Source organism: Meles meles, chromosome 6, assembly GCF_922984935.1.
Source record: "Meles meles chromosome 6, mMelMel3.1 paternal haplotype, whole genome shotgun sequence".
NCBI lineage: Eukaryota > Metazoa > Chordata > Mammalia > Carnivora > Mustelidae > Meles > Meles meles.
Genome location: NC_060071.1, coordinates 5,410,565 through 5,436,358, shown reverse-complemented (window position 1 = coordinate 5,436,358; position 25,794 = coordinate 5,410,565). Strand labels below are relative to the sequence as shown.

At 50.4% G+C, this 25,794-nt stretch overlaps 1 protein-coding gene across 3 annotated transcripts in view; it reads right to left on the bottom strand.

Moving 5' to 3' along the window:
• CRTC3 (CREB regulated transcription coactivator 3) overlaps positions 1–25,794 on the bottom strand; it is a 96,099-nt gene that overhangs the window by 16,474 nt on the left and 53,831 nt on the right. For all 3 annotated transcript variants that reach the window (XM_046010431.1, XM_046010432.1, XM_046010433.1), the window contains exons 3-8: positions 21,322–21,441; positions 13,313–13,374; positions 11,886–11,948; positions 9,674–9,774; positions 3,132–3,167; positions 1,588–1,673 (exon numbers count right to left, since the gene is read on the bottom strand). In XM_046010431.1, coding sequence (XP_045866387.1) covers positions 1,588–1,673; positions 3,132–3,167; positions 9,674–9,774; positions 11,886–11,948; positions 13,313–13,374; positions 21,322–21,441 — 468 coding nt within the window. The remainder of the gene's footprint in view (positions 1–1,587; positions 1,674–3,131; positions 3,168–9,673; positions 9,775–11,885; positions 11,949–13,312; positions 13,375–21,321; positions 21,442–25,794) is intronic.

Sequence of the window (25,794 nt, the reverse complement as noted above, 5' to 3'; positions counted from 1 at the left end):
TTTCCTTCAAAGAGGCCAATGTTTTGGGGCGCCTGGGTGGCTCAGTGGGTTAAAGCCTCTGCTTTCGGCTCGGGTCATGATCCCAGGGTCCTGGGGTCGAGCCCCGCATCAGGCTCTCTGCTCAGCAGGGAGCCTGCTTCCCCCCCTCTCTCTGCCTGCCTCTCTGTGTACTTGTGATCTCTGTCTGTGAAATAAATAAATAGAATCTTAAAAAAAAAATCCAAAAAGTCCAATGTTTTATAGAGAGAGTTTTTAAATCAACATTATTTTTCCAACTGGCCTCAGAGAAAAGGAAGAAAACAGAAAAACAAAACAGAGTGAAGGAGGAGGAAATTAACGTCAGAAGGAAACACGTATTTCCGCTAGAACATAAGCTTCAGGAGGGCAGGGTTTTACTCTGTTCACTGTACCATCCCTGCAGCTAGAGGGCCTGGTGACAGGGGCTCGATAAATAGTCTGCGGGGAAAAATGAATGTACCACTGACTCAACTCTTCTCCCAGAAATGGCTTACGGAGTACTGCAAATCCCTAAGAAGCAGGGTGAGCTGCTCCTCCCGGAGACGGCAGTCCCTGGCACCCGGGAAAGAGTGGGAGCTGTCACTCTTCCCGCTGGAGAAGATGGCGCTGCCCTCCCAAACCACCCGTGCCTCCCACGGCCCCAAGGACAGTATGGCCCCTCCTCCTGTTTAGTATGTTCATTTTTTACTTCAGTTTATTTAAGTCCCCTGTACACCCAGTGTGGGGCTCGAGCTCCTGACCCTGAGATCAGAAGTCTCGCATGCTCTTCTGACTGAGCCAGCCAGGTGCCCCGAAGTATGTGCATTTAAAATGACATCTCCCCCTCTCCTCCCCGAAAGATGAAACATCATGTACATCTTGCTTTTTATAAAAAAAAAATGTCCTTTCAAGCCCACCCTTAATGCTAACAGTGACTCTGGCTGAAGAAACTGGAATCTGACCATAAGGCAGTACAAGCATCCCTAATGCCCTTTCTTTCAAAGGAAACAGCTTCCCTACGGGAAGAGACGCCACGTCAGGTTCCATGGGGGCTCGCTCCTTCCACAGCCGGCGAGGTTCATGAGGGCCGTGGTGGCAGGCAGCTGGCAAGCTGTACACGCCAATACTCAGAGGCTCCCAGAAATCCCAAAACAGAGGACCGACTTACTGACTCCATGGACTCAGGTCAAACACCCTTCATTAAAGAAACGGGTATCTGGTGAACCAGCCACGCACAGACGCTGGTGATGGGGAAAAGGTTTGGCTCTAAAGCAGAAAAATCTGTCTATGACTAGTCATCAGACTTCGGAGCTTCTAGAAACACGAATGAGTGAAGGATGGCCAGGATTTTCTGAATGAGTAAACTCACCGAAAACTGGGTGAGTTCCGTGAACAGAGATCCCTGTCCTAATTCATCAACACAGTTGTGGTCAGTTTCATTTAAACCATCATTCCCTGATATACTCTTCCATCTCGGTCCCCTGACATCTTCACTTCCTTTTTTCTCGGTTCTTATCTCCCCCCTGCAGGATTTTAGTGACCCTGTAAGTGTAAATATTCAGTGATAACAAACACAGATGGCTCCCCTACCTCCTTGGTCTCCCACAGTTGTTTTGGCAGTGGCTTGGGAACATTTAACAGATTCTCTTCTTTCAGTGGGCCCGGGAAAGACAGCACTAAAGGGGGGGAAAAGACATATTCACCGCGTTTAGAAGGCAGCCAGCCCACCCTCAGCCAAACCATCCTCGCAAAAAAATGACTGATATGGCACTGTGTATTGACCATGGCCTAGAGAAGGGGCTGCAGCATGTCTGCGGGGACCCCACACAGGATTAAGACATGGATTCAGCCCAGCACTGCAAGGAGCAGCGAGGGGTGGCCTGGGAGAACCAAGGGTGCCAGGCTGCTGTGGGGTAGACAGGGAAAAAGCCGGTGTGAGCCTCTGCAGCCCGGCACCGAGCAAAGGCCTTTGGAGACACAGGAAAAGGGCATTACTGAGATGGAGAGATAGGGAAAAAAGGCCTAGGGTGCCTGAATGGCTCAGTTGGTTAAGCCACTGCCTTTGGCTCAGGTCATGATTTAGAGTCCCGGGATCGAGTCCCGCATCGGGCTCTCTGTTCCACAGAGAGTCTGCTTCTCCCTCTGAACTTCTCTCCTCTCATGTTCTCTCTCTCAAATAAATAAATAAAATCTTTTTAGAAAAAAAGAAAAAGGAAGAGAAAAAAAGGCCTAGAAACGAGGATAGACTAGAGGGTGGATGACTGTGGAGTCGAGCTGCTCTTCTCAGTGGAGCGTGGCCTAAGTAAAGGAGTGGTAGGAGATCCAGTTTAGAAGGTCAAGGCCAGATCGACGGGCCCCCAAACTTGGCAAGGAGAGCGTGGAAGCCGATGCGATGGGGATCGCACAGGGGCCCGGGAAGAGTGGCGGCGCCAGGAAGACGGTGGTCAGGTTTGCTCGGCTCCTCGGGCCTGCCCGAGGAGTGCTCCCAGGGCTCTCTCTTAATTCTGGTACTCCAGCCACTCTCTGTTGAAGAGCTTATTTGGCCAAGTTAAATCTCAGGTTATAGAGATTCAGAGAAAGAGAACAGTGCCTGGTTCCGAATGAACAGAAGAACCCTGTCACTCTCCCCTTTGTTAGTGGCTTCGGGGGTCATCTCGGTACATCTCGACGGCAGCTGGCTTCATGAAGCTCAGTATCTCCTGCCAGATCTGCAATTTCGTTTTGCAACCAATTTGCCTTTTTCTAGCATTGTTTACTTACGTGTGTCAATGACCAACTTGCAAAACTTTCTAAGTAGGAACAGACAGCTGAGAAGGAAGGGGTCTTAGGATAATTAATGGTCCGAGTGACCGACTCATTCCTACTTTCATGTGGATACAATTTTGCTTCCCTGCACAACCTTGTGACCGTGGGACTGTGAGGACTCAGGTGACAGGGAGCCTTTGTGATCTAAGTACACGGTTCCTCCCCCTGCCCTGGATCGTGGCTAGCCTGGATTTTATACAGCCTCTCAGAGAAGTGAACCGAGCAGCTGCCATGGGCACTTGGGAAAGTCCTGAGAGCAGGAGTCTCGGGAGTGTGAAGGGAGCCTAGAGATGCTGTGCTCAGCGCCGGCAGGTGACATCAGGTCATACCTTCCCCATGTACGTCGTTCTCACCATCACAGAAACCTGGTGGGAAAGGGGAAAAAAAACACACTTTTATGCGGTGCTTTCAATTTTATTTATCTAAGAATTAGTGACTCTTTCTGATTTGAAATGGAATCGTGAAAATTCCAGGGTGATTTTGGTACACTGATGCGCACCCAAGGTGCACTAGCATTTCTACTAAAATTAGAATAGGTATGGCCCATTTGAGTCTAGAGTTGGCTCCTTTCTACTTTCCCTTTAAAATGATCTCAGTCTTAATTTTTTTTAAACAGCCTCTGTCTTGAAAGAACAACGTACAAAGTCGGAGAACCTCTACTCAAATCACAAAATAAAGAAGTTCAGATCACAACTCTTGCAAGTCACGGGGGTGGGGGAAGGGCTGGTGACTCCAAAAGTCTACGTGATTGGTTCACACGGACCATGCGTGTCTGGAGGGACAGACTGCAAGTCCCCTGCTGTATGTTGTTATATATTTCTTGCAAAGAGTCAAGTTATTTTTAAAAAAATTATCTGCAGGGGCGCCTGGGTGGCTCAGTGGTTTAAGCTGCTGCCTTCAGCTCAGGTCATGATCTCAGGGTCCTGGGATCGAGTCCCGCATCGGGCTCTCTGCTCAGCGGGGAGCCTGCTTCCCTCTCACTCTCTGTCTGCCTCTCTGTCTACTTGTGATCTCTGTCTGTCAAATAAATAAATAAAATCTTAAAAAAAAATTATCTGCAGCCTCTGTCAATTTAAATAGCATATATGATAGCTATTCACAAAGTTTTAAACATTTGACTTGGAATAAATTCTGGCTGAATCAAATATTTTTAAGCCATAAAATATACTGCAGATGACCAACCACAGTATTTTCCATTGTTCTAAGCTAAAACCCATAAATTAGGCGACCATCCTCCTTGGAACAAATACACTAAATGAGTTTTCTTTCTTTCTTTTTTAAAGATTTTATTTATTTACTTGAGAGAGAGAGAGAAAGACAGAGAGACCATGAGGGGGAGAGGGTCAGAGGGAGAAGCAGACTCCCTGCTGAGCAGGGAACCCGATGCGGGACACGATTCCGGGACTCCAGGATCATGACATGAGCAGAAGGCAGTCGCCCAACCAACTGAGCCACCTAGGCACCCCTAAATGAGTTTTCAATATAAAATCAGGACAAAGTTTTAGATTCTGAGCCTTTAAATATACTTAAATGCTTACTTCAAGTTTAGATAAGTTTCTGGAGAACCTGATAAGCCTCTACAGCTTCAACACCAGGTGTAATGATCATTCCTTCAACATGGATTCATCAAGTTCCCGCCAGGAGGGAGTGCTAGGTATGGCCAGGTGGGATAGGCTGTGAGAAACTGGAATGCTGAAGCAAATTCTCGAAAACAGGTAGAAGACCGACCATTTTGGTAGAGCCCGGGGCGGGGGCAACACTGAGAATCCCCAGGAACACTAACAGGCTGATAAACCCAGCACGCTCATAAAGACAGAACTTCTCTCAGCCCACGGAGGTAGAACCCAACTTAGTAATTTAAGACTTTATTTTAGTGCACAGAAAGGCTTGGGTAAAAGCCTGTTAAAATGCAGCTTTGTGGGCCCAAGCCTCAAAGACTGATTCGGAGGGAGTGAGAATGGGCCCAGGAATCTGTTTTTAACGATGACCTCTGAGGACTGTCCGCAGACCATCCTTGGCCCACTTTCTGAGGGACCTGGACGAGGCTAGACCTGAATTCTGATTTGACGTCTCCGAAGAAGGCAAGCTGAGGGCTACCCGGTTGGCTCAGGGGAAGACCAGGCAACTTCTGATCTTGGGGTTGTGAGTTCGAGCGCCACAGTGGATGTAGAGATTACTTTAAAATCTTAAGGGCGGGGCGCCTGGTGGCTCAGTCGGTTAAGCATTCCACTCTTGATCTCAGAGTCATGAGTTCAAGCCCCATGTTGGGCTCCACACTGGGTGTGGAGCCCACTTAATAAAAATAAATAAAATAAAACCTTAAAACAAATAGACGAAAAACGAAGCAAGGTGAGCAGAGCAACAGAAAACGAGGTGCAGAGAGACGGAAGGTGAAGCCCTACAACGGGAACTGTCAGCAGGACGGAAAAGAAACTTCTGAGGCATCTTTTGGCTTCCTTGGGGCCCTCATCTTGGGAAGGGGCTGGGAACGTGACCATTCTGACCACTACACCGGGATTATCCCATTGCAAACAACAGACTGGCTTCACTCAGCAACCTGGCATGGTATGAGGCTACATCGCTTCATCCAGACCCCAGGCCCCCCAAGCTCCCTTAGTATGGCTGCCCTGGCCCTGGAACACGAGGACCCGGCGGAGGGCTACCTGATGAAACTGGGTGGCAAGCAGACACCCCACCTGCTCTCCTGTTCGTGCCACCCCTCTCCTTCAGATGGGCACAGAAGGAGGGCTTCATGGAGGAGATGGCACCAGGGTTAGGCCCTGAAGGATAGTGACGAGGACGACCATAATGAGAGCCAGCATTACGGCTCACGTACCACGGCCCGGGCTTCACAGCACCGCGAGGCAGTCCGTGTTGTCCTCACAGCAGCCCTGAGGCAGGCACCGTGAGCTGCGCCGCTAAGCTCTGGGACTAGAACTCTGGCCTGTGTGCCTCCAGGAAGTCCAGCTGCTGCCGTGGGAGGGATGTGGACACTGGGGAGTGAGGGTGAAGGGGTCGCCCCAGTGCAGAGATGGGAGGAGGAGGACAGGGAAGGGGACGTGAGGCCGAATGTGTCTGGCTGGAGCAAGAACGGCGTTGGGCTGGAGCAGGAGATGGGGCGCATGGCAGATGGGGCTGGACTGAAGCAGTCTGCCGGTGGCTCAGCAGGAGACACGGAAGGGGAGTGACAGGATGACAGCTGAGCTCTGGACAGAGTGTTCCAGCAGCGCGTGTGAGATCGACGGAGAGGAGAAGGCCCAAAGGCAGGGAGACGGTGTGGGAAACTGGGAGGCCAGTCCGGGCAAGAAGGAAGTGGGGGCTAGGCGCTGAGGACAGGAGAGAGGCCGCTCTGAGGCTCGCTGCAGGGCAGGAGGGCTGTGGGAGGGAGGGTGAGGCTCCCAGGTTCAGCGTCCAGGTAAGCAGAACAACGGTGGCGGCCATGACTGGTCTGTCAGAGCCGAGCTAACGCAGAGCCAACATATCCACGCCCGGATCTGTATCACTGGATGACAAAATCCCGTAGGATACAACTAGAAATAAAGCGTTGAGCCTAAAAAGGGAACGCTTTGTGGCTGGACATCCGGAAACAGAGGAAATTCACTGACATCTGTCCCACAGGGCTAAGGGATGGCCGCGGCCAAGGCTGCATCTGTGTTCTGGGCACCCAGGAGGCCTCAGAGCCGCTGGGCGCTGACGTCCTGAGTGCAACACAGACCACGTGCTCTCTGCCCGCTCCCATGCCGGACGGATCGAAAGTGCTCCAGCGGCTGGATTTGCAGAGCCGGTCCCTTCACAACAAGCCTCTGGGGCTTCAGCCTCCCCATTCGGGCACTCCTGCCATCTGGGTGACGCTTTTTGCTCCTCTTTAGGTCTGAAATGTTTGTGCCCTCCCCCTCCCCGTCCTTTCCTCCGTGCAATCAGGGGTCATTAACAGGCTCACTTCCTTCCAGGTCGTTTGCATTTTAGACCTTCTTCTTAACTGTGTGTTTGCCTGCGGACAGAGGATCGTTAAAACAGAGGTCCAAGACATGCCTCCTTCCCGGAGGAGCAGGTCGGAGCTACGGTTCCCAAACTGATACAACGCAGCATCCACAAGCTGTGGGTGCAGAGAAGACCATTCTCCCACACTCTTCAGTCCTGAGCTCCAGACAGCTCCTGGGAAGGACAGGGACCACTCCAGTCCCCATGTCCATGACCACGTGGGAGCGGGGGTAGCTAGGGGACAGGCCTGCGCTACAGGACAGAGCCAGGGTCCCAGCGAGCCCTTACGCTTGCCCGGCAGTGTGCACGTGAAATGGCAAAGCACCCTGGCCGCCAGGGAAATCTGGTCATGGCTTCTCTTCGTATATTCTGAATAATGAAAAGAGAAGAAACTAAAAGTCTTGTCTGGTTGTAGAAGCTTATTCCTGTCATTTACATCACCCACTTACCACTGACGCCTAATTGTCATACAACTCAATAACCATAGCATGCGGGGCATCTGGGTGGCTCAGTGGGTTAAGTCTCTGCCTTTGGCTCAGGTCATGATCTCAGGGTCCTGGGATCGAGCCCTGCATCGGGCTCTCTGCTCAGCGGGGAGCCTGCTTCCCCCCTGCCACCCCCGTCTGCCTTTCTGCCTACTTGTGATCTCTGTCTGTCAAATAAATGAATAAAATCTTTAAAAAAGAAAGAAAGAAAGAAAATTACTAAGCATGAACAGACCAATGGCTTCATTCTCTGGGGATACACAGTCCTGCTCACGGATGTACCAGTTTATTGCTCTTGTGGCTAAGTTAGGAGCAGGTGCTCCCTCATCACCGGCTTGCAGACAGACAGACAGACAGTGGGGACATGGTGGCTGCATCACTGAGCTCTGGAAGGATTCCCAGGGAAAGAGTGGTTACTGCTACTTCTGCTATGGAGCCTGAATCCTGGGCTTCAACTGCATTTTCCCATCACTTTTTAAATCCTTACTTTATTTGGTTGGTTCTATAATAAATACCTTTTTGCCAAGCTAGCTGGTATTTTTAAAATCCAAAGGGAAAGAAAATGAAAAACTTTTAATGAATTACAGGGGGAAAATACACAGAACTCTTTAAAATAGCTCCCACCGACAAATATAATTCTCCAGAAATAATCCCCACCCTTGGAGACTTGAATAATATTTTAAACACACTGGCTTTCCCATGTAAACACACCCATATTTGGCCGTGTTTCTGAGTGGTGCTGTCCTCGCACAGCAAGTGTGCACGAGCTGGCCCACAGCTCGGACGCTGGGGCTGGAGGCCCCCCCCACGCCCCCCTCCCCTGCCCGACAGACGCTGCGGCCCCACAATCTCCAGCCGCTGACTTGACAAGGAGTGACCACCTCGATTCTCGAGTCAGCCCCGGAATTCTGCTCCCGGATTTCTTTCTTGCTCTGTCTGCCAAGAGCAGCTCTGACACAGTTCTGCCTGATTCCTCCTCACTCACTCCTTCTGACCCTTCTGACGTCTCTCATCTCTCCCCTCGCAGGCCCAGCTGCTCCTCGTATGAATGCTTCACCTAGTCAATCTCTTTCTGTGCTTTCTCTCTCTGCGTACATGTCTCAAAGGCTCTTTATTTAAATTACCTGCAGTTGCCTTCTGGTCTCTAGGCCTCTGGCCCTTTCTGCAGAAGCATAAACTTTGCAGAGAGGGCAGGAGATACGAAGGAACAGCAGAGGCCGAAAGGCGGCTCTTTATCGGGGGCTCCGGGGTCAAAACCATCCATCTGGTTCCTTCCCAGTCCGGGGAGGACCAGGATGTCGCTCACTGTACTTCCTGGCACCTCCACTGACCACAGCCGCTGCCTTTCTGGCCTTTGTGTATATGGTCCCATCTCTGCCTCTCCTGGAGCTAAACTCACGCGTCTCCCCATAGGCCCTGCTCCTCCAAGCAGTGAGCAGCGGGCTCCTGTCCAGTTCCCACATTCCTGCCAGCCTGACGCTCCCGTTCCCATGGATGGAAACATGGCTAGATGGCCCAGACTGACTCTCAAAGATCTCGTGCTTGAAACATAAGGGAATGTTTAGGCCAAGGCAGTCATCTATGAGTGAGACCAACGGAACAAACACAGCAACAGTCATTACTAATCCCACCCCTACTATGTGCAAGGAAGACCTTGAACAGTCTCCAGGGACTATTTGGGGTTCAAATGGCCTGAAAAGTAAAGAAAACCAGCAAGGCTGGGATTATCTTGACCAAGATTTATTTCTTGCCCTGTTTTAAGACCAAACACCTAGCTTAGCCCTAAGTGTTGTGGACAAGAGTCAACCCGTGTAGGAAGGAGGTAATGCAAGACCATTGTTCCTATTCGATTATTGCGCCCAGAGGGAAAGGCAGGCTTGGAGTGCGTCTTAGTGAAGCAGGCTGGGTTCCTGGCAGGTGAGATGTCAGCCCCTAGAGTGTTCTAGCAAGGGCTCTGTGCCTGCAAGCCACTGTGTAATCTCTCCATCACTGAAGGTCACTCCTCTCTGCCGTGCACCGTGCTGGAGCTGAGACCATCAGGATGCTGACTTTTCAAGAAATCTGCACCGAGCAGAGGGAGAGAAGGCAGAAGGCAGCCAAGTGGCAGAGGTGCCAAGATACGCCTGAGCCCAGAGGAACTCCGGGCTGTGACAAGGACACGGGTAGTTCTGGGCTGGCAAAGGGAGGAAGGTCAAGGAAGGCCCCAAGGAAATGACAACAAAGCCAAGGATGTTGGTCAGGTAGGCCGGGGGGTAGATCAGAGAGGAAAAGACGGGGGCAGGAAGACACACCAAGAGTGGTTGTCGTGGCCGACAGAGGTGACTGAGGGCCAAATCCCGGAGCTGGAGTCGCTCCAAACAGAATGAGAAAGCAGACGCCGTGAGCAGTGGGCCTGTGTGTCTTACCCACGTATGGGGCAGGCCAGGTGGACTGGCCCCCTCCTCCGTAGGGGTCCTGGGGCTTGGCGCTCAGAGCACTCGTGTGAAGCGCGGAATCAGAATTGGTCCTAAGGGGAGGAGGAGAGAGTCGGACTGAAAATCCATTTTTCCTTAGGAAGAATGCAATATTCTTTGCCGAAAATTACCAACAGGAGAGAAGTCAAGCACCCATAAGATGAGGAGTCTGAACCTACCTGAAGTCCCTCACTTCGGTAACAGCCTCTGAGGGTCGCCCACACCCAACAAGATCTTAATCTGTACGTGTATAGTCTCACGCTTCGAAGCTAATGGCATAATGCTCTATTTCAACAACGCAGAGCTTGGATTCATGGCCTCCCCCAAGGGGCCCCCCATTCTCCCTGCGACGCAGAAGACAGCTGGGACCAGTGCATTCCTGCTCCAAATTCTCTCTATGTGAGAATAAGTCCTCCTGTGTGAAGGGTTCCCTACAGCCGGGGCTCAGGGGGCATGCAAGGTCGGGACGACTCTGCAGATAATACTTAATGTTCTTTCCCTTCCGCTCTCATTCTCTTATGAGCACAGCAGTTTCCAGCAGTGACCTGTGAGGTCACTAGGGACCGAATGCATAAACCGAGAACCCAGCTACTTTCAAGTAGTCGTGAAAGATATAACAGCACCCCCTTCTTGCTAAATTCTTCTTTTAGAAAATATAACACGCTTCCAAAAAATAAAAATAAAAATAAAAATAAAAAAAGAAAATATAACACGCTTCCTAAAAGAAGGCATCTTTTATGTTGATGTGTAATGAGTCTATTATTGCTATTCTTTAATTTTTAAATTCACAAGTATCTTATAAGCAGATAAATAGCAACAGACACAGCCATATATGCAAACACTCTTTGAGGGCCTCAGTGGTTTTTAAGACTGTAAAGGGGTCCTAAGACAAAAAGGTTGGGAACCCCGATCTACAGCAAATTTTGGAAATTGCGCCCAATAGCTCCAATTTCTACATAATCTTAACTCTAACGGATGATTATTTACTTTTTCTCATCCACGGGTCAAACTATCTGCCATGAAAAGAACTTGTAAGGGATGTCAAATTAGCTGAAAATGCTTCCTGTGGTCTGTTCTAGGTGACAGCCGCGGATGGCCATTAAGCTGTGTGGCCTGACTGCGCACCGGGGCGGTGCCGTGTTCAGACAAGGGGATAAGTGGGGTGGGGGGGGGGGTTGGAAGCTGCTTGAGGCAGCAGAAAGAGCATGGACCCTGGGATCTGAGACCCCTGGGTTTGGGTTCCAGCTCCTTCACAGATGCAAAGAGGCACAACAGAATATCAATCAAATGCAGAGAGATTTTCCCATATACTGGGAAAATCCGTATATGGCCTGGGTTTGGCTAATATGAAGGAATCACTGTTAATTTTGTCACATGTAATAACGGCATTGCGGTTGTGTTTTCTTTAAAAGAAGTTCTTATCAACCTTTCCTGTTAGAGACATTTACAGGGGCAGTAGTCTATCTGGCGGGGGTGGGATGGGGGTGGGAGTATGCGGCAGGACACCGATGAGGACCAAAGCTGAAGGGTGGGCACGGGGACTTCTGGTCGTGCTTTTCTCTCCTGTGTATGTTTTATATTTTACACTATAAATGGTTTTTTTTTTTTTTTTTTAAAAAGTCTCAGTTCCATCACATGCTAGCTACATTGCCTTGGACAAGTCCTTTAGTCTCTTAAAACAGAATGTAATATTCGTTCTTGAGGGCAGCTGTCAGGATCGAAAACACTGACCTCCACAACACACTCAGCCCTGGCATTGGGCCGAGCGTGATCACGACAGAAGGGAACGCTGGCCGGGTGTTAATGTTACCCCTGTTTCTCACAGATCTTATTTGATTCTCACACCACCCCCATGAGAGAGGCATGGTTCTCTGCCTTTTCCAGACGGGTAAACTGGGGTGCAGAGAAGTTACATAACTTACTCAAAATCACACAGTAAGACCCAACCCTGTAGTCCCCCCCAGGACCCCATCTATGGGATACTGGTACTGTCTGTGCAGACATTCAATAAATGGTGGGAGATTTAGGCTTTTTAAAAATACTTCCTATAAACACATGTGACAGGCATATCCTCTAGTAACTGGATAACACATAAAGAACATCAGGAACATCAAATCAATTGGTCTTCTCTAAATTTCTTTCTACGAGTGACCAACCCAGGTACCTGTTAAGAGCAGATGTCAGCCTGAATCCGGGGTGCTTCTCTTCTTTCCAAGGATGCTGTTGCCTTTAAAAACCAGAGTGATAGAAAAAGTAAAGATGTTCAATTCACAGGAGCAAAGGGGAGCCTCGGGCCCAAGTTGGAGAACTGGCTCTTCTACTCACCTGGGGAAAGTCACCCACGATCACTTTGCCCAACATTGTTAAAATGAGGTCAGACTGAGGGATCTCTCCGATTCCTATGATTCCTGATTTCCATGATTAAAAACCACCACAAATCCATAAGAACAGGATTAGCTAGCTAGTGGGGCATATACGGAGGTTTGGTTTGGTTTGGTTTGAAAAAGGGCCAACAAGCACCTTTGAAATAGTTCAAAATCCATGACCGTCTCCTCTCTAGGGGATAGGAGGTCTCCGTCCAGATGTGGAAAAAGTCACCGCTCAGCACACACCCCAAGATGCGTGTGGGGGGCACCCTGACAACCCTACAGGTGGAAAGCGTCTTCCCTCGGAGACACTGTGAGGAGGAACACAACTGGCACGGGGGTCCCACTCACGGAAACACTTCTCGAACTGCTCGCACTGTTCTGGGCAGCTGTGGACATTTCTTCCTTGGACACTAACTTTCAAAATATCGGTCTGGAGATGTCTTTCTCTGACTGACAGTACGTATTGTATTTATCCCACGACCCTGGAGCCCAGGATTCTTGAGGGCAGCTGAAAACCGCCTGGACGCAGGAGCCCCCGTCACCCATACAGACATCGCGGGTCCTGACTGTGTTAATCACCATAAGTGCTCGGTCAGGATTTCCCCAGAGAACAGACGGAGAGTCAACCTCAACGCCGAGAGCACTCTGAATGTCTCTTTTTTGATGTGTATACTTCAGCGTCTCCTGATTCTGACTTGGTGATCTGGGAACGTACCACACAAGCAATGGGTACACCAGTCTTTGCAGCTGGTTTTAGATTCCATCACTCTCTATACACCAAAATACTCAATTTTGGGGGGCACATATCCTCTGTATACAAAAATACTCAGAGACCCTAAATCGAACCCACTAAGCAAATCACATTTTGAGAAGCTTATTAAATTTTTCACTCCTTCCAACAGCTTACTAAGACACCCTGAGAAAGGTGGTGATTTTCCCATGTCTCAAATACAAGGACACCACTTCAGGTATCCTCTTGGTAGGTAGTCCGAGTGCATTTCCATTTGATTTTAAATATGATGATCTAGATTTTTTTAAATGATTTTTCATCTTAGACCTCCAGATCAGCCCAGAATCCTACCTGAAAGACCTGTTTTCTAAGAGAAAACAAGATTCTATGATTTATGTCAGAAAATTTTAAAACAATATTCAAGGTGGATAAAATAAAGTGAAATCATTGACAAACAACACATGCCCGCTTTTTAAAACACGGCTCGCTTACCTTGGCCAGCTCTCATCCAGGGGCTGTGAGGAGTAATTGGCTCCAAAAGTGTTACCATCGAAGTGAAATTTTTTAATAAAGGAAAAATATAATTAATGGGAAGTTGAAACCGAATGAAGGCGGCAGAATTGTGGAGAGTTAAACACCCGAGTTTCTGGTTCCTATCCCTCTACACCGACAGCTCTTCCTCCATGCTCTCTCTAAAAAGCCTGTTGGAAAATTGCCCCTGGAAAGCCTATTGCTCTCACCAGTGCCCTCTTCATGTGATTCATGTGGGGTCTTTTGTTTTTGTTTTTTTTGCCTGCGTAGCATCTTTTGATTTCGAGAACTGCCCTGCCCTGCACCCCCAACCTGGTAAGGCCGTCCTTCTGCGCAGGCCCCTCTATACCAGGTTCAGTATTTCCGGTCAAGGTACCTTATAGCCTCCGAAACAGTGACTGGCTCAGGGACGGGCTCATGACACAAGCCCAAAGAGTGCGTCGGAGAAAAGGGAGTGCTGTCAGCTGGTGAGCCTGAGAGTCCTGTAAAGGTCTGCAAGAGAAAGCCTGTCCACACGGGAAGTCTGCACAGACGTGGCACCTCGCAGACAGTCTCGATGCTATCAGATGAACCCCCGGATCGAGCCCTTGGGTTTCCAGTGTCATAAGCCAGTGAGTGTCCTTCTCTCAAGCTGAGGATTCCCATTACTTACAGCCAAAAGAGAGCTGCTTTAGATTTGTGGAGAAACGCTAAGCTCCTTGGGTTGTCAGGGGCTCCATTGTATAAATTCCGTGTTCTTCCGGGGGGGTCTAGCATGCCTCGGAACACATTCCAGAGGCACAAAGAAACAGACATGATGCTATCTATCCGTGCAGAAGGCAGGAGAGCTGTCTGGTTAATTACATTAATTACACACATAGAATAGTCTTCTTAAAGCAGTTTCCATCATGGGGCACCGCCCAAGAGGCGCAGTTGTTTAATTGAGCGACTCTTGGGTTTTGGCTCAAGTCCTGAGCTCAGGGTTGTGATCTCAGGGTCAGGAGACTGAGCCCTATGTCGGGCTCCACACTTAGTGTGGAGTCCGCTTGGGTTTCTCTCTCCCTCTGCCACTCCCCCTGTTCTTTCTCTCTCTCCAAATAAATCAATAAATCTTAAGACAAATCTTTTTTAATCATAATATTCTCCTGCTAAAAAATCTTTAATGATTCTCTGTAGAAGCTGTCACGTGCTTGGGCTCAGGACGGAGGGGAGGGGCCTATCCTGCAGGCCCAGGCTGGGTGTCCCAGAATGTGGCACTCAGAGCTTCCCAGTGATTTGGTGTGAGCAGCCTCCTTTGTGAGGAGAGGTGTCATGATCCCAGTTTCACCTTCCGTGTATCCGTTTTGCCCTATCCAGCTAGCTTACGCCTTCAGCTGACTCCAAGTCAACACAGCAGAAGAGATGATTTTCAGAAGAGAACCATTTCTTCAGCATTAACTGCCAGGCTTCAGGGTGGCGAAGTGCAGACTAGAGTACGCCACAGGAGACAGGAGAGGTGCAGGTGGTCAAGCAACAAGCAACCTCCCCCTCCCTCCCACAATGAAACACTCGAGCACCTTCGCCAGGAGAGCCATTAGGGAGGGGGCATGGACTCCCCCTCCTGTGGTTATCTAGCTTTCCCTTTCCTGCAGCTGGATGAATCTCCATCCAGAAAAGAGTCATTCACGAAGCCAAAGCTTACTGCTTCCCTCGGTACCCGGACGTCCTCAGTCCCCGTCACCTGTTCCGCTAACACTAGCAGCGAGCAGGGACACAGTGGGAACATCATGATCAAACACCAATTACTTCAATGTGGGGGTTCCTGTTAGCATTTCAGACTTTCTGATACACAGTAACGACATGAACATGCAGCGATCTCCTGACATGTCTTTCTTATGGGGGCTGGCTCTGCTGCCCGGGCTGGAGCGCAGCGGCTACCAACAGGCTTGATGGCCCCACTGACCTGCTCCGCTCTGCCCGGGCCAGGTTCTCCCCTCCTTAGGTAGCTGGGTGGTCCCCCACTCCTGCAGGTCACTGGGTCAGTGAGGAACTTAGCCTGCACACCTGACGGGCATGGCTCACTCCAGCCCAGAACTCCCGAGCTCGAGTCCTCCCCTCAGCCTTCTGAGAGGCCAGGGCCCAGGCACATCGCCATGCCCGGCTGGGGTTTTTAATACGACTGGGCCGAAGCATCAAACATGAAATGTTGTGACCTCTGAGCATTCTTAATTCTGTCACATCTCACATACTGCATATTAAAAAAACCCAGAAACTGTTGGCATCAAGGGAACCACAAGTGTTACTGACTTACAGTTAAAGTCAACCGGAGGGTGGGGCTCCTGGGTGGCTCAGTCGAGGAAGTGTCTGCCTTCAGCTCAGGTCATGATCCCAGGGTCCTGGGATAGAGCCCCACGTCAGGCTCCCTGTTTAGTGAGGAGTCTGCTTCTCCCTCTCCCTCTGCTGCTCCCCCTACTTGTCCTCTATCCAAAAAAAAATAAATGAAATCTTAAAAAAAAAAAAAAAAAAAAAAAAAAGCCAACCTAAGGACAACCGAGAAAAGGTTCATTTCTGCTTCTGAAGAGTTCAGAAAGTTCGTTCGGGCGGCTCTGACGGCTCCACCAGACTGAGAGGTCCTAGAGAACAACCTAAAGATGGGGAAAAGAGCCTATCTGTAAACCCGAATTTATCATTAATTCAACAAGCATTTTTGGAATGCCTGCCAGCTGCCAGCAACCAAACAGAAAAGCAGCTGGCAACAGGGTTTCCAAAGAGCCAGCCCAGCTTCTCGGCCATCCATGCCTCCCGCCCTCCCCCCGCCCAATCAGTTAGGGAGGTTGAGGACGGTCCCACCTGCACCTCTGTATCTGCCCTCATTCCCCACCCAGCCCCAGGGCCCTCCTTCCCAGCTCCTTGGCTGCCTCCTCGCCTCCCTCCAGTCCTAACGCTCCCTGAGTTCTGCGGCCCACAGCCTCTCAGTCCACACTGCTGGCAAAGGGAGCTGCCGGGGAGAAGGGCCGCAGAATTGCCAGGTGTCCCGCCGCAGGGAGAGCCCCAGGAGGCTGGACACACGTGGGGAGGCGTGAGCCGGGCCCACCCAAGCTCGCCTGGACGGGGCCCACCCTGGCCTCTGGCTGGCAGCCTGGGAGCCCAGGAAGTCACAAAGCCAGACCCCCCGCTGTCCCCCCAAGTCCCAGTTTCCTGCTGCCCCTTCAGCTTCGCCACCAAACATACTCCGGACTCTCCCTGAAAACCTCCTCCTCCTCCTCCCCGCGGGCACCTCTGCCCCTTTTGTAGTCCGTCCACCCGTATTTCATTGACCGAGGTGTTCCCCAAAAGCCTACAGCTCGGAAAGGAAACTCCTCCTCATGTTCCTGCCTCAACCCACCAACAAAGGGGCGCCCTTACTCCTTCTCCGCACGGGCAGTGGCAGAGGGAAGCTTCTTACTCATTCTTCCCCAGAGGAAGGGGAGTAGCTCTTCTGCTGATAAGACAGGACATCTGTTGGCCCACGTACCCATGGGTGGGGTCACTGAGCCACAGAAGCGCCAGAGAGTTCCACCCTCTCTTCTGGGCTGCCTGCTTCGTGGCTGGAGAGCACAGCCAGGCTTCTCCTTTCGGCTTCCTGTTCCCCTGTGGTGAGGGCACCTGGGGCAGGGCTCAGGAGCGGCTTGCTCCAGGCAGCCTGGATGCTGGCCACGTTCTCTCCCAGTCTCAGGGACTCTGGGTCCTCCCAGGGCCAGCGTTTCCGGGGCAGGCCTGGGACCTCCTGGGGTGACGGATCTCTGAGTCGGCTTAATAGAACCCGCCACCGAGACGAGTTCCAGGGTCAGATTTAAGACCTAAAGCTGGTCACAATTTGGTTCCTTCCTAATTGCTCAACCATGTCTTCACCATCATGCTACTTCCTCTTGCCCTTTCTGCTCCCGACTACGTCCTGCTAGAACACATCTTACATGTATTAAATTAAAAATTAATTAAAAGTCAGATGTTTGGGAAAGTGTCTGAGTGGGATCCTCTGGAGTCCTGGCGTGCATGAGGGCGACCTCCTGCTTCCCTCCGCGCGTGAGTGACAGCTGGGTGGCACGGGGAATCCTGGAGTCTGAAAACTCTACACCCCACCCCCATTTCCTTGTCCTTCACAGTGGAAATCCCTGATGGGTATTAGGTAAAAACTGGGTGTTGTGATCAAATACATTTTGTTAGTCCTGGCAAAAGAGAATGCTTCTCAACTGCACGGCTCCTTGGAGCCCTGACTTCAGCGGTGAGGCTCAGGCTGGGGGCAGAGACAGCAGGGCTTCTCAAACCTAACAGGCCGTGTGTGTCAAAGAAACAGTGTTCTATAAACCAGTGCCCTAAAATTCTCATCTCATTGTGTGAGAAGAATCAGGGCAGAGCCTGTTCCAAAGAGGAAAGCCATTCCGAACTGTGGCTGGTCCTCATGCCTCTCCTCGCGACTGTTCGTGATGGTTTCCCAGATACCATATGCTCTTGAACCTTGCTGGGAATATAAGTGAGAAATTTTCCAGACATCTATTATTTTTCCCTCTTTCTAAAAGTACATTTAGAGGAAAGAATTTTCTATGATTCTTCATTGTGTCCCCCTCTTTCTCATTGTGTTATCCACAGGGATAATATTACGTTAATTGCTCAGAAATTCAGCAAGATGGTGTTTGAGACCTGTGTCTGCGGCCCTTGAGGAGTGAGGAGGGTGGTGAAGGCATGAGCACTTGGGAAACGGTAGAAGAGCCTGTATTTTGAATTCTCAAGCCCGGGCCCCAGACAGGGACCAGGCAGTGCCTCTCCTATGCCTTGAGGGTGGCCCCAGGCCGGAGCCCAGCTGGACGGCGTTCTGGTCTTTGCCTTTGGTGGCTGCCCATGCAGGCAGCAAAGCCCACAGCACTTGCCTTCACTGAGGCCACGGCCGCCCACTGCAGAAGGAATCTCCCCATGCCGGAGCTCTGCCTGCTGTGGCTGCCCACTCCGGGAGGAAGCCGGAATATTCATTAAACAACGTTCATTTTATGTATCGTAGGACTGAACCCTTGTCTAGGCTGGTCTGCCCCTTCTAAAATAACTTCCAAGCCAAGAAACAGCTGAAAGAAAAGAATTCTGAATACAGTTTCTCTTTTTGTTCTAACAAATGTTCAAATCACTGTTAACACTTGCAAAGGACAGAAGCGGGAGACAGACGTTAGGAAGTTAACAGACACACGTGAAAAGCCACCATTTTAAGCAAATTATTTCTAAATGAATGCGGCCATGAAAGGAAAGATGGAATCTTTCTCTAACTTCTGCTGACTCTATTAGCATCTTCAACATAAAATCATCCCTCTCCTGTATTTCATGGGAGCTCACAGTCCCTGCGTGAGAGACGTGCTGTCCATTTACAGACAGGCCTAAGCTCAAGAGGCTTTTTTGACCCAGGAAATGTCCGGTCCCCGGTTAGGTGTGCAGGGAGCGCATACAGAGTGACGTCTCAGACCTATTCTGTGGTGAACTTTAATTTATCTGCATGTTTGACTTTTGCTCCCCCTGCCCTTTGGAGGTGACCGGTTTTCTGTGGTTGCTCCCATAAGGTGACCCGTACATGGGGTCACATTGTACCCGACGGTAGATCACGTGGCAGGAGATGGAGTCCCCTGAACACAGGGTGTAGTCGCTCCTTCTGCGACTCTGCACAAGACATTCCCTCTCCAGCAGCCTTCCTCTCTCTGTTCCACTTACCACCATGTGCAGTCATTTGCCTCAATCATTGTTTTACCTGTTTGCCTCTGTCCCCTCCCCCAGACTATAAAGTCATGAAGGCAGGGACATGTCTTATTCCCCACCAAGTCTCCTGTGTTTAGAACAACACTTATACAGGGGTGCCTGGGTGGCTCAGGCTGTTAAGCATCTGCCTTTGGCTCAATTCATGATCTGGGGTCCTTTGATCGAGCCTGGTGTTGGGCTCCCTGCTCAGCGGGAAGCCTACTTCTCCCTCTGCTTCTCCTCCTGCTCCTGCTCTCTCACAAATTAAAAAATCAAATCTAAACAACAACAAAAAAGAACAGTATCTGTACAGAGAAGGGACACTGTAGATATCCCTTCTGATCTCTGCTGAATACAGGACTGCATTATCCCCTAGCTTCTGGCTTCTCCTTCTAGCCTCGGATCTGCCTCCAGGCTGCCTTCTCTGGGTCCAGGCTGCCCCTCCTATGAGCTCACGCAGCCCTAGCAGTCCCGGCCACAACTCACCATACTGTGCTAGGAGCCCCGCGAGCACCGTGAGGGCAGGGGCCGGACACTGGTGAATACTTAAAAGGTTTTCCATCTGTCACTTTCCTTCGATCCCCTCCTCTTCTAAGTTGTTCCTTTGGTTAAAAAAGCGGTAAGCGTATGTGTATCCTGAGACCACACTCACTGCAAAAAGGATCTGAAATAGCTACAAATACGTATTTATAAATATGCCACATACGCACTACAATATTCAGAGAGAACACTGACAGGAGAAAAAGAGAATTGAGAAATTGGAGAAAGACATATTTAAATCAAGCAAAGAAACACTCAAAGCCTTTTGCTTGAAAACTCCCCGCTATCGAGACCACGGTCAGTTGGGCTCACGCCACCCGCGCATGCGCACCAGCGGGAGACTCGGCGGGCTTCACCTCCCCCTCGAGCGTCCTGTGGAAGTGAGGGCACATTCCAGAAGAGAACCTGCGGGCTCAGTCGTCATCTCCACCCTCCCTGACAGTGGTCACAAAGTACACAAGGACTACAAGTCAGGGTCTCTCGTGGACCAAATGTGCTGTGTCCCTGGGGGCGAAAGAGGGGAGAAACGGTTCCCTCCGTGGGTCCTACACCTCCTCCCGCAGGGCCTCTCTTACGGGTGTGTGTGAGTGTGAGTGTGTGTGTGTGTGTGTGTGTGTGGCCCTGGGGCTGGCCCACCGAGTAGTGCGGGGAGGGGAGCGGCCCAGGCACGGGCTCAGCTTGCCCAGGGTTGAACTTGTGCCTTTTCAACCTGAGCAGTGGCATCTCAGACAAGGGACTCTGGACGCTCAGTTTCCGCCCTGGAAAACGGGGGGTTAAAAAGAAACGAAAATTCAGTAGTTTTGAGCACTACGTGACACATCAGTTGCCCAGCACAGTGCCTGGCCCCGGTAGGTGCTCAGCAAACGTGCGTGCCCTCCCCCCACTTCCTGGTTTCTCGAGAAGCCAGCTCTGCCTTCACTGCCAGGAATCCGGCTCTGCAGTAACACGCGCCCCGCCTTCCTGCGCCTTCCTCCACCCGTGAGCAGCATGCAGGGAGAACTCGGGCTCTGCTGGGGCACCCTTCTCCATCCTCTCCCACAAGACCCGGCTCAGTTCTGTGTCCCCAAAGCCCTGAGCACAGAGCTGGTGGCCCAGCAGTGCCTGTCCCTGACCCCCGGGGCCCCGGCCTGATCAACAAAATTGTCAGGGGAATTCACAACCTCCTTCTCATTCCTACTTAACAGCATAGGATCTGGGGTATGCAGTGCCTAAGAATTTTCCTACCTACCAGCTTTTTATTTTAGGTGTCATTTGCTGAGTTTGAAACTCCATAAATAGAAGACCCCATGAAAGTTCCTCTTTAAGTTCTAATGGCAGGTCACCAGGTCAACAGAAATAAAAATCAGTCGTATTATACCTGTCTGTTTTAGCTAGACTAATTCTCTAACTTGGTTCAAAGTCAGGTGTAGCTCGGACCTGGCTGCTTTCTGAAGAAAGAACCGAGGAGGCCTTGCAATAGGGCTGAATTACAGGTTGTTTATGTTCCTTTCCTTCACTCAACTCAACTCTATCTGGGTTCTCATCAAGTAAATACCCGCGATGATCTTTCCAACTCTGAGCTGTGGAGATGTTTCTAGTTTCCAACTCACTTATTTTTATCGCCTCCATTCATCAGATAAATGAAGGCTTTGAGGCCAAAGGGGAACCATGGGGAAGATAAATCCTGAAAACCTTTCAAACATTTCAAAACTCATACTCCCGCCCCAGACGATGAGAAAGGATATTTGTCGTCCTGGCTTGTCCCCGGACCTTCGGTGGAGAGGGTGGAAGCGGGTCCTGGCTGGCCTCTCCACCAGCCCGTGGTGGCGGGTCCCGCGCACGTTATCAGCCTGGTGAAGGGAGGCCTGCAGAGAGAAGGGACAGGAGTTGGCCCGTGACCGTGAAATTGCCACTCACCGTCAAGGACAGCAACAGGTAACCACAGCAGATGAAAAGACTGATTTCAGCTTTCTACAAGTGTTTACGACTAGGCCTCGAGTGAAGGCAAATCAAATCACGTAGCACATGGGGCTGTTTCCATAAGGTTACAGAGCAATTTAGAACAGTCTTCAGTGTGTTAAGGTGAAAGCTGAAAGAACGGTAATATTACAATTTTAATATTAATGGTAATATTAAAACCCGAGGCAGGACCACGGGTTCATACACCACATCCCAGACAACTCAGAAGTACCCTTGAAATGCACTAATCTAAGCTGGAGAAAGGCTGGATACGAGAACGAGAATGGGATACCTACAGACCGTGGACTATTTGTCCTGCAGAGTCTTTTTAAATTTTTGACCGAATCAACAATGTTTAAAAATTCAGGGTTGAGGCTTCCAGTGAAAACCCCGAACCCTTTACCCACACCAATCCCACATTCCCCCGTAGCAGAAGGGACAGAAATCGAGAACGGCTGCTCTCTATAGGTGGGACCCCCGTTCTCATGCTTTTAATGCTTACACCAGACCACTGGATTGACGCACTGTGTCAGACATCAGAGTCTGTAGTCCCTGAGTTAAGCAAAGAGAGAAGAATACTACCTCAATACAAGTTGAAAAGATGCAACTCATTCCCCAAAATGGCACAAGTAAAACAGAAACAGATTCAGGGTACATCCATGCTCGATAAATCCAAAGTCCTTTGTTAAGGGAGGCTTGGGGTACATTTGTAACATTTTTGAGCCTGGCATCATAAAAGGCAATTTTTTTATTCTCAAAGACCAAACGCCAGGCGTGCCCATTATATCGCACGTGTGATATGCGTGTAATGTGTACACACTATTCTGCAAGGGCCGTGTTTGTGAAACAGCTAAAAACAGAGTTTCTTTTATGTAAATGGAATTATATGTAAATAGTGAGCTTACTCTGAAAGGAATCATACAATGGAATATGGTTTTCTAAGGGAGCTGCTTTTAGCTAAGAATGGGTCATTAATTTTTTGTTGTTGTTAAACATATGGATTTTCTCATGCTGGATTTGGGGATGACTCCTCTTTCCCTTCAGTGGGCTAATAAAATTTCTGGGCTAATGGAGTCTAACAGTTCTACTCTATTTTTACAACCCAAATCTGTTAACTCTCAAAATAAAGAGATCTTGGTGAGCAACTTTTTTTCACGGAGTGAAACAGCCACTGTGATGGGTAAGCAGGGCGTTGGTCTCGGGGGATCTGCACACCCCTCCAGGGAGTGACAGGCTGAAATAACCCTTTGTTAATCAAGAGGAGGCTTGCCCACACTTTTTCAGAGCCCGTTTACACAGCAGACATAAGAGACAGATGACTTGTTCCAGGATGAAAGGGAGGATTCTCCGGTAATGCAGCCGATGTTCACGACGGTGATGTTACACGTACCCGAAGACGCAGCATTTTCACCGAGGGCTCTCAGAGGCCGGCCTGCAGAGGTGGGCTGAGAGTCTCCAGAACCAGTTCCGAAAAAGCAGAAAGTTCTTAGAACGTCTTAGAGACTTCCTAAGACACGCACATGCGCTATTTACCCTTGTGCCTCTTTTGCATTCGTCCCCACAGGCCCAAATCCTGTAACTGCTACTTGGACTTGACTGGGGGGCGGGGGAATGGCCTCTGCTACTATTTTAATTTTCTTCTCTTCCTCGCTGTGGCACTACCGCAACTCTCTATCCCCGTGGGAGCTGATCCCTCCAAACGATACTGGGCTATTGAGCCTTTTCAACTCATGAACCGGCCTTGCTCATGAAACGAGCTCTAGCTGGTGTTCAGTCAGGGAAGCCGGGGACCAAAGTGGACTTGGAGCAAGGAAGCCCGTGAAACACTATGGTGTGATGCTTGCTGAGAGCTAAGACTGTTATTTATAAATGTATTTTTGGGGCGCCTGGGTGGCCCCGTGGGTTAAGCCTTCAACTCTTGGTTGCTGTGGGGAGTCGGCTTGGGACTCTTCCTCCCCACTCCCTGTACTTGCGCTTGCTTTCTTTCTCTCTCAAATAAAATAAGTAAAATCTTTAAAAAATGTATTTCTTAGATCAATTTTAATACAAATAAGAAATAGAGCCCTGACATGCTGAAGGCCAAGTACGTCATGCTTTCTGTTCCTTTTCAAGTTTTATTCAGCTTCTACAAGGCTCAGACCCACAGAGCACATCTATTTTCGTGGTCTATAGTCTGTACTCAACAGTATTTTTAAACAGTTTTCCGTATACTCAGTAACCCTTACAGTTCCCAATTCAGCAGGTGCACAGGGCTCTATTTCCAACGTCCCTAAGGCCCTTCATGTTGCAGTTCAAAGACCACGTGGAGTCAAACCATTCCAGCCCAGAACCCTTTCCTTACTGGCAAGTCACTTCACCTTATCTGTAAAGTGGAAATGATGCTGCCGATAACTTCCCATGGGCTTGTGGAGAAAACGAAATTAGATCATGCACTTGAAAGCTGCCTTATCCCAGGGATCCTGAGCATTACCGGCTGAAGCGTCCCCTCCCCCACCCCAATTCACACCCCCCAGTGTGGCTGTCTGTGGACCCAGAACCTTACAGGAACGTAATGAAGGTGAAATGAGGTAATGAGGCTCTCATCTAACAGCTCTGGGGTCCTTATGAGCAGAGGAAGAGGCAATGGGAGCACATACACACAGGAAAGGCTGTGTGAGGACAGGAAAAGAGGCCTCACCAGAAACCACCTCTGCTGACACCTTGATCTTGGACGTCCAGCATCCAGAACAGTGAGAAAATAACCGTCTGTTGTTTAGGCCACCCAGCCTGTGGTATTGTCAGGGCAGCCCAAGCCGACTAAGACCACTGGGCATGAGCAGAGGACACATGCCCAGGGGGGCAGACGCGGGGAAGCACCTTGTCAAAGGTGAGGCCACCCTTAGAGTCCCTTTCGGGATGGCCAGAGCAGCACCACGGTTAGGGGCTCACCCAGGATTCTGAGCCTCCCCAAGGATCCCCGAGGGACCCAGATCTTCATTAGGCACCCATGTCGGGTCACCTCTGAGAGCTGCCACCTGGGGATGAAGAGAATGTCAGCAGGGCCCTGTGACTGGCTTTGGCCAAGGGCTCATGAGCAGACGTGATACACATTTGTCCAAACAGAAACTCTCATACTTTTTTCCTCCTGCCATGAGAATTCCATGACCCAGCTAGGGATACTCGCTCAGCCTCTGCTCTGGAGAGGGAGAAGAGGCAGGGAGGAGAGCCACAGCAGGTGCGGTCACCAGTAGCAAACAGGAGTCAAAAAAAAAAAAGAAAGAAAAAGAAAAGAAAAAGTTTGCTCAAAGTCCCAGAGTTTCAGGAATGGTTGGTCCACAGCAGAGCTGACTAATATGGTAGTAACAGCGGAGAGAGGCCGTGATGAAATGGAGAGTCCTGTTTTTGTTGAAGAGCCCCAAGAAGAGTGCCAAGTCCAAAGGGCCTGCAGATTGGTTCCTGCATGTTTTGAGGATGGCCTCGGCTCGAACTCTGCCCAATGCCATCCTGTTTCGGAACACGGGAGCCAGACACCAAATGAAGAAGAGAAGGCTTCCGTGCCTCCATCTACAAAAGTTCCTCTCCCTTGAGGTCGGGGTGCCACAGCTGGACCGCCCACGGGGAGACCACGCACATGCTTAGGGCAGCGGCAGGGCAAGGGCGACACAGAGGAGGAAGGACCAATTTGAGAGGACGCCCGATGACGTTCCAAGTGCCACTGTGGGAAAAATCAGAATTGAGCTGGATTTCCTTTCCTTTCTGTTTGTCTTGGGATGGTGCACTGGTTTTTACTCTGAAATACAGGTGCAGACGGGAGGTCCAACCATCTCTACGGGGCCCATGCGAGCATAAGTCTTCACACGGGCGGCCGGGGCGTGAGGGAGCAGATGGGAACACGCGCCAGGGCAGGGCCCGTGTCAGCAGCCTGACGAGGGGGCGTGGCACCAGGATGCTCACCCGGGACCCTCACTGGCTAAGGTTCGAGCTGCCAAACTCAGCTTCACATTATGATCTAAGTGCCAGGGGCTGAGTGTGGGAACAAAGGACGGCGTGGTCACCCGAGGCAGGGGAAAGTCCCCAAATCTGAGAGAAGGCTGACGGAGGATGGCGCCCAGCCCACGGACCTCAACAGTGAGGGGCAATGAGCGGGGCTCGGGGTGGGGGGCAGGGGTCAGAGTGACTCCTGAGTTGGCAAGTAGACGGCCACAGCTAGTTCTTAACTAGTTTCTGTGGGTGGCTTTGGGGGGAAGGAGGCAGGTCTGGAACAGTTCAAGGCGCTGCTG